The 8,715-nt window shown below is 46.2% G+C and overlaps 1 protein-coding gene across 1 annotated transcript; it reads left to right on the forward strand.

The window, feature by feature from the left end:
• The first annotated feature begins 679 nt into the window (after positions 1–679).
• LOC149462492 (uncharacterized) lies at positions 680–6,081 on the forward strand. Its single transcript, XM_089676832.1, has 4 exons — positions 680–784; positions 871–994; positions 1,111–1,163; positions 3,256–6,081. Exons 1-4 carry the CDS (start codon positions 680–682, stop codon positions 4,036–4,038), a joined length of 1,065 nt encoding a protein of 354 aa, XP_089532958.1. The 3' UTR covers positions 4,039–6,081.
• Positions 6,082–8,715: the final 2,634 nt, after the last annotated feature.

Below are 8,715 nucleotides of genomic sequence, written 5' to 3' on the forward strand. Positions count from 1 at the left end.
CAGCAAAAAATAACCTGGTCATAAAGAGGTAATACCTTCTGGAGGTCAAGTGGTTAAACTGTGTGTTATGTTCTTTACTGTTGGAGCGGTAAGGATGTGGAACTCCCTTCCACAGTTGGTGTCAGCGGGGAGTGTAGATACTTTCACAAACCTTTTAGATGTGTTTCTTAGGGAACACAATGTAAAGGGATATGGAAGAGGATGGTGCCATAGACACGCAGATACACTCACTGTGGCTGAACTGGAGGGACGAGTGTCTTTAGTCAACCTTACCGACTATGTAACCATTTATCATTCCTTGTCTGCAGATCTAAAACTCATCAAAACTGTCTACAAGGAGACCTGTATAGATCACATGATGGCACCAATGAGGATGGAGGAGGACCGGAGTCACATGACTGAGAAGATACTAAACCTCACCCTGGAGATCATCTACCTGCTGACCGGAGAGGTGAGGAGGATTCTGGGAGGTCACATGACATCACTCTCATCTATATTAATAAAACACAGACCTGACCGGAGAGGTGAGGAGGATTCTGGGAGGTCACATGACATCACTCATCTCTATTAATAAAACGCAGACCTGACCGGAGAGGTGAGGAGGATTCTGGGAGTCTAACATGATATTCCTATTGGTTCCTCAATACAGAGATTTCCTCTTCTGAAGTCAGGTGATCATATGACCATCACAGTGCCTCCATGTGACTCCCTAAACCCCGAGAGACACAACATGCAGAAGATTCTAGAAGTCACCAGAGAGATCACTGAACTGCTGACAGGAGAGGTGAGCGGTGCCGGGAATTCTGGGACATTCTCCAGTAACAGACAAGGGATGTGTCTGGATGGTGACTGTATCATTGTGTGTGTCAGGTTCCTATAAGGTGTCAGGGTGTCACTGTCTATTTCTCCATGGAGGAGTGGGAGTATTTAGAAGGACACAAGGATCTCTACAAGGACGTCATGATGGACAATCAGCCGCCCCTCACATCACCGGGTAAGAGGAGACTTTATTGTAAAGGAGAGAGCAGTACGGAGGATCCACCTAGATCCCCCATCATCTGATAAACACATAGAAACAATGGATTCAGTCAGTGTGTGTGTTTCCTACAGATGGATCCAGTCATGGGAACCCACCAGAGAGATGTCCCCGTCCTCTGTATTCCCGGGATTCCACACAGGAAGGTCACACCATCCCTCACCATCATCAGGTAGATGATGACAATTATTGGTAGTTGTGATTTATACAGAGAATGTTTGTTACAATGAATGTTTTATTATATCTTTCAGAGTGGAATCCTCGGGGATGATAATAATGATGTTAAAGAAGAGTATAAAGAGGAGGATGAGGAGTATGGAGTGATGGAGGAGTTTTCAGAAGGACACAAGGATATGATGGAGCCACCTAATACCAGGAACCCACCAGAGAGATGTCCCCGTCCTCTGTATTCCCGGGATTCCACACAGGAAGGTCACACCATCCCTCACTATTACAAGGTTGGTGGGGCAGAGAGCATGGACTTCTGACAATATATAGATTTTTTATGTGACCTTATATTTTACAGATGACCTCTTCTATCATTTCCTTGATTTAGGGTGAAGATCTGATAGATCTAAAAGTTGAGGTGAAAGCAGAAGAAGAAGAGGCGTATGTGAGGGATGATCAGCAGTCTATGGAGGAGGATGGAATAACGGGGACATTTATAGAGGAGGACACTCCTACAGAGATCAGCACAGGTGGGTCATGAACACTAAATCCATTCCTCCACCCATACTTGTCATGCTTCCCTTCACATTGATCCAGCACCTGGTTTTGCCTCCTGTCCGTGTTGCTCGGGTTCCTGCCTATCCCCCCTGAACCTAGGTATTATCAAGTCTTTGCACCTGTGTGTTAGTGTTCCAGCAACGTGTCTTCATGTGGAAGCCGCACCCCTCTGGTTCCTGTGGTGGTCACTGCCGCTTGAGTATTCCCATATTCTGTGTGCTGTTTGATCCTGTCTTTGTTCTCTGTGTTTTCCCTCTGGCTGTGCAGTTATATCCCCTTTGGTTTCTGTCCGTGGATCCCCTCATTTCCTGTTGCTGTGTGTGTCCTTCTCAGCATTGTTTCCTGTTGTTTGCCTGCAGCCCTTTCCATCTTGCTGAGTCTCTCTGTCTGCACCATTGCTCAGCATCCCTCCCTCTCCTGCATGTTATACGTGTTTCCTGCATCCTCTCCCCCGGAGCCCCTTCCTAGGTTGCTGCAGTAGGTGACCTTGGTTCCTAGTATCCTGTGTGTACCGCGTGTCCTTCCAGCATGATATTTGGTTGCACTGTGCCTGCACGGGTGTGTTAGAGAGCCACAACCTGGGGGCTGCCATGCAGCACAACATCCACCCCTCCAGTGGCTCTGGTGAAGACCGGATGGCCCCTTAGATCCTGCGACTCTTGTGTGCGGTCACACTGCTCCTGTATATGTGAGGACCGGTACCCAGCTACACCTGTTTAGTTGTTTCCACTGGCCCACTATAGATCCTGAGGTTACAGTCCCAGGTATTAATATTATTATTATACAGGATTTATGGCACCAACAGTTTGCTCAGCGCTGTACAATATAACGGGAGACAATACAGCAACAATACAGTTCAATACAAGAGGGATAGGAGGGCCCTGATCCTGGGAGCTTACAATCTAGGTCTTCTCCACTGATTGTGACAATACTGCTCACTGATTGGTCCAGAGTAGAGTAACCACTGCAATATCATCACGTAAGACACAATTTATGTATCTAGATGGATTTATATTGATTCTGGAGTTCAGCTGCCAGCAAAGTGTTCATCTTCTACATAGGTGTTGCTCTACCTAGGCACTTGGGGCATGTGTCTTGGGGTTCTTACCAATGGCCGGATCTAGCAAGATCTGTGGTCTGCTGGCTGTGCCGGGTGGAGGGATATGTCTGTATAGTCTCAGACCCAAGTCACTGAGTGCAGTCTCAGGAGATGGGAGGCAGCGGTGTGGGACCTTGTACATTCCATAGTCCTGACTTCTGCTCTCCTCCCTCCCCCCACTGCTATATATACACATAATATGGATTCTCTTTTGTTACACTCATATCCTAGTTCCCTTGAGGGTGGAATTGTAAGCTCCTCAGAGACCAAGCTGCCTGATGTGGGTGGAGTCCTGGTTTGGGGGAACCAATCAGCTCCTGTCTAGTAATCCTCTTTGCTTTGTATTTTAGTCCATGGCCGGGAGATGAGGAAAACCTCCGAGGATTGTCTCACTTTGTCTCCAGACTGGAAAGTAGAAGATGAGGACATCACACAGTATAGTCCAGGAGAAAACCCGGCTCCCTCCAATGTCCATCCGGCACCACCCAGTGTAGATGGACCATCGGATTCCTCGTATCCTGAGGACCCTCAGACTGTGCGGGACAAGACCAGCCATCCAACAGGGAAGAGCTTCTCCTGTACTGAGTGTGGGAAGGGTTTCAGTTTTAAATCCCATCTTAATGTGCATAAAAGGTCTCATACGGGGGAGAAGCCGTATCCCTGTCCTGAGTGCGGGAAATGTTTTTCACAAAAGTCCAACTTTCAATTACATCAGAGATCTCATACGGGGGAGAAGCCATATTACTGTTCTGAGTGCGGGAAATGTTTTTCAGATAAGTCTAATCTTTACAGACATAAGAAATTGCATACTGGGGACAAGCCACATTCTTGTCCTCAGTGTGGGAAATGTTTTTCAGAGAAGTCCCATCTTTACATACATCAGAGATCTCACACTGGGGAAAAGCCATATTCCTGTTCTGAGTGCGAGAAATGTTTTTCGCAGATTTCCCATCTTTACATACATCAGAGATTGCACACGGGGCAGAAGCCGTATTCCTGTCCTGAGTGCGGGAAATGTTTTTCAGGGAGGTCTGGCCTTAACACACATCAGAGATTTCATACAGGGGAAAAGCCATATTCCTGTTCTGAGTGCGGGAAATGTTTTTTGCAGAAGTCCGATCTTTACAGACATCAGCGAATTCACAAAGGGGAGAAGCCACGTTCCTTTCCTGATTGAGGGAAATGTTCCTCACTGAAGTCCTGTCTTCCTGTACATCAGGGATCCCACACAACCCTGGAGGTGTATTAGTGCCTTGAGTGCGGGAAATGTTTTCTAGGTGAATGTTGCTGGACATCCCAGCTCTCATGTTGGGAAGAAGCACCCCCTGATATACACCTCAGATATACTCCATGGCTGATCTTCATCATGGAAGGAACAGTTCATAAGGAGATCAGAGGTCCCCAAAGACATGGATGAAGTGTTGGACCGGGTTGGCATTGATAGCAGGAGAAGAATAAAAATGGAGTCCTGACGTTTCATTGGCTGAGTACATATTTTTTAAACATTCTTTATTGAGTTTTCTACAGAGATATACAAAGAAGCAATATGTCTGGGGTGAAAGAGGAGACGAGTGGCTCATACTTCTTGCCATGACTTCTGAATAAAAGATAAATCACAGTAACCAATGAAATAATTATAATCTCTCCAGTAAAGAAAGAGGAAGGAATCTTCTGGCAGGAACTGACCTGGAGGTGTGGCCGGGTGTGATACCTGATCAGAAAACATGGATGGACTCTCTCCTGAGACTTTGTTCCCAACTCCAATAAGTGAGAGGAGCAGAATGTCATAATGTTCCTAGATGTCATGATAAAGCCAAGGAAGTAAGGTTCGGCCATGAGTGCGCACAGACACATCAGGAGAGCAAAAGAATGACAACGTCATGAACCAGAAAACCAAGGTATACACGGCCAGATGGGGAGCAAGTAACACCTGTTATGTATGCATGTCCTCAATGCGTGTTCCATACACGGCTGTCTGATCTCTACAATGTAACCACCTTCACCAACCCATCCATAGAAGTAAAAGAAGACAACATAGAGGATTGCTCCAAGGATGTAAGTGTTGCTGCAATAAAAGTGTCCCATCTATGGAAATGTCTGACTGAGGCTTGGTTGTTGAGCTCCATGTCTAACTTCTCTCTGTAAATCAGAAGACGTAGATCTTTTTAGTGTCTGTGATGGTGGGGACAAGGCGATAGTCCATTTCTTAGGAATAGCCCTGTGGGCCACCAGTAAACATATTAATATCCACTGCAAGCTCCTGCGGGATTTGTGGATGTGGGTTTTCTCGGCTGAATGGAGAGTTGTAGCGGAGCCGAAGAGTAGAAGAACTGGGTCCATGGGGAGTGAGCAGCCACAAACTCCTGAGATGTAGGCTAACACTTGTTCCCAAAAGGTTGAGATGCGGGGCCATTCCTGAAATCGGTGGAAGAGAGAGGGCGGTGCTCACTATATAGTGGATTTGTGGAGAGTTCTTAGTGGATAGAAATGGGAAGAAGGCCCCATGGAAGAGCTTACATTGAGACTCTCCAGGATTCATTCACCACAAGCCTTTGCACTTTGTTGTATCCTTCCAGTATGTTGCCCACCCGGTTCTCTCCCGGTATGACCTTGCTCTAAGATTTCACAGATGTGGGATGTAGCGGTTTAGTAAAGAGAGAGTGTAAAGGTTGATAGATGTCAGATATGGAGTATTTCCATTCCTGTAGAAGCGATCCGATATGGAAGTTTGAAAACATTGTTGCTTGGCTGGGCAGCACCAGTTTATACAACCTGAGAGGTGTAGGTAGTAGAGAGAGGGATGGCTTGGCAGGGCATAAGTTGATGCAAGGGTTGGGAAAGATTTCAAAGTTCCTGATAGTTCAAATATGCGTCATACAGGGAGGCAACGCAGGAGAGCCCCTTAGAACTCAATAAATGTTAAAAGCCGCATATTGAACAGCTTGTGGAAACATTGGATTGCCTCTTATGGACAAATATTGGAAGGCATGGGGTGACAGGCCCAGTTTGCTCTGTATGTCCCTCCATGTAAGAATCAGATCCCGTATCAGAAGGTTGTGTTGAATACTTGTAGAGAACAATTGTATTTTGCAATGCAGGAGTGCAGCTAAGTCATATGGTTGCCCCACTGCCAACTCCAAATCATAATTGGTGTATGAGGAAGCCTGAAGTATCCAATCTGTCCCTATACACAATAAACAGGCAAGGTCATACAATGGAATATTGGGAAAGTTTGCTCCATCCTTTTTTTTATTTTGCTCCCCCTGTTTATGCAGGAACCAAATTGTTTGAAGAGGGTACAATAGGCGAGCAAAGCTCACCATTTTGAACAGGTGGCATCCCCCAAAAAGTGATAGGAGAAGGTACATCCATGTTTCCATCTCATTTCCTATTTTAGATATCAGTGGAGGGTAGTAATGATAGACCGAGGATGGCTCCTTCCCTATCGTAATGCCTGAATATGTGATCTGAACATTTGCTACGTGAAGAGAGACTGCTGGGCCCAGGGAGGGGTGTTGGTTCGACATAAGGAAAGTATTCCACTCTTAGCAGAATTGATTGGAAGGCCAGAGCACTGTAGGCAGCTTGTGAAGACCTGATGGAGAATGTGAATATCTGCCACATGATCCGCCATAAAAAATAAGAATATCATTGGCAAATAGGACTACACAGAGTTCTTCTTGACCTGTCTGAATCCCATGTATTGGGGATCTGGAGGAAAGGTAACGGGAGAAAGGTTCCAGGGCAAGGTTGAAAAGAAGAGGTGAAATGGGCAACCCTGGTGAGTACCCTTCGTGCAGCAATATTTCACCTGATATGAGACCTGCAGCTACCACCCTGGGTGAAGGTGCAGAATCCATACTGCTGAAAAGCCATCAGAAGAACCAGAGCAAGCCAATGATAGCTGACATTATCCAAGACTTTTTCAGCATCCAATGTAATAATAGCTCGATCCTCAGACGGGTGTACCTTGCCTTGTTCCAGCACTGCAATAACTTTCTGAATGTTGGAAGCCACTGGTCTACCATTAACCTCTTCACGCCATCCAAACGCAAATGTGTGGCCTTCCGGCATCTGGGCCTAAATGCTGAGCGGCTGTACATTTGCATTCTATTAAAAAAGGACATATGTGCCGAGAGTGCACGCTCTGCCCAGTCCCAGCACACATGTCCGGTACTCACGGAAAGGTCCCAGTCTCCTCTTTCAATCAGGACCTTTCCCGATCATGTGACCGCCATGGCGCGATCATCATGGCGGTCACATAACCCCTAAACCCCGCCCTGTCTCCCGGCTTCTGAAACTCTTAAAGGGCCAGGAGGCGCCAGCGTGAAGGGGTTAATAAAGCCAACCTGGGCAGTATGGATAAGGGAGGGTAATATTGCAGCCAAGAGGGATGTGACTATTTCAGAGAGTATTTTAGTGTCCACATTTAGGAGGGATATAGTTTGGTAAGACCCCGATTCAGTTGGGTACTTGCCCTTATTGGAAATCAATTTCATAGTCTTGGTGACCCATCAGAATTTGTGGGCCCCCCTCCCAAACCTCGTTATATACTGTCAGTAGCTGAGGGATGAAGAGAGTCCATCATATAAAATGCTGGTGTGTAGCCATCAGGACCAGGTGATTTCCCACTAGGTAAGCCTTTAATCACCTCAGACTCTTCCTTTAATGAAATGGGGCATTTACAGATTACAGGTGGGAGGGGCCAATAGTGAGTAAATGAAGTGAGTCTAGGAATTTTGTGGTCACCTCAAGGTCTTGGATCTAGATATAGAGTGGCACAAATATCTTCCAGTATTTTATTGGTTTCTTCTGAGGAGGAGACAAGGGTAGCAGAAGTATCCTTTAGGGAGGCTACAGGAGTTGGTTGGAAAGACCCTTTGCTTACCCACCTTATCACCATATTTACACAATTGTGAATCAGCAGAGGAACAATTTATATGTTTGTAATTCTCTACCCAAAGATCAAAGAGGTGTTTGGCTTCATGCCAATGCTTTCTGCGCTCAGAGGTATTCTGCTTTGTCAATGTTTTATATGAGGAAACATCCTTCCCCTAATAAAAGGCTTGGCAGCTTCCCAGAACAAGTGTGGGTCACATTGATGGGATTCATTAGTGGTGGTGTACTCTAGCCAAGCATCGCTACCAGCGTGTATGAAGTCCACCTTACATGTCAGATAGGAAGGAAATCTCCAAATATTTGGAGGGGCCTGTGGCTCGAGGGTCTGCCAAAGAAATAGAGGTGGGGCTATGGTCTGATATAATCAAGTCGTGTATGGCCATATGATGGACATGAGGGAAAAGGGAAGCGCTTCAAGATAGTCTAGCCTGGCAAATGTATTGTGAGAATATGAATAGAAAGTAAACTCCCTGTGTGTGGGGTGCGCCAATCACCAGGGGTCTAATAATCCTCTGGCAGAAATCACCTGTGCTAATGAGAAGAGTCAGTAGACACCTTTGCAATGTGTGGGCCTTGTGTTGACCTGTCCTCTCTATCATTTACTACTGTGTTAGTCTCCTCCATCTATCTGATGTATACTGGGATTATGCAATATCCAATAAGCTGCAGCATTACAGAAGGGTCTGTCGGGGGAGTTGGGGGCATAGACATTGGTGAGTTGGAGATCTTTATTCGAGATCTGCAAGACCACGATAGTCATACGTCCCATATCATCGTTGCACTCAGAGATGAATTCTAATGGTGAGCAGGCTCACCATGAGCACACGTGATAGACATGAAAGGGTCTGGAGAAGCCATGGAGAATGTTATGCTGCCTGTAACATGGTTCAGCATGACCGTTTTGGTGGTGGGTCAGTGATGGTCTGGGGAGGCATATCCATGGAGAGATGTACAG

Source organism: Staurois parvus, unplaced genomic scaffold, assembly GCF_062004578.1.
Source record: "Staurois parvus isolate SC_StPar_1 unplaced genomic scaffold, SC_StPar_1.0 ptg000174l, whole genome shotgun sequence".
Classification (NCBI taxonomy): Eukaryota; Metazoa; Chordata; class Amphibia; order Anura; family Ranidae; genus Staurois; species Staurois parvus.

Bases quoted from the DNA above. Each gene is read 5' to 3' on its own strand.
- LOC149462492 (XM_089676832.1), top strand. From the start codon at position 680: ATGACCATCACAGTGCCTCCATGTGACTCCCTAAACCCCGAGAGACAC. The intron at 995-1,110 runs GTAAGAGGAGAC...TGTTTCCTACAG, and splicing joins GCCGCCCCTCACATCACCGG to ATGGATCCAGTCATGGGAAC. The intron at 1,164-3,255 runs CGGGATTCCACA...GATTGTCTCACT, and splicing joins GTCCCCGTCCTCTGTATTCC to TTGTCTCCAGACTGGAAAGT.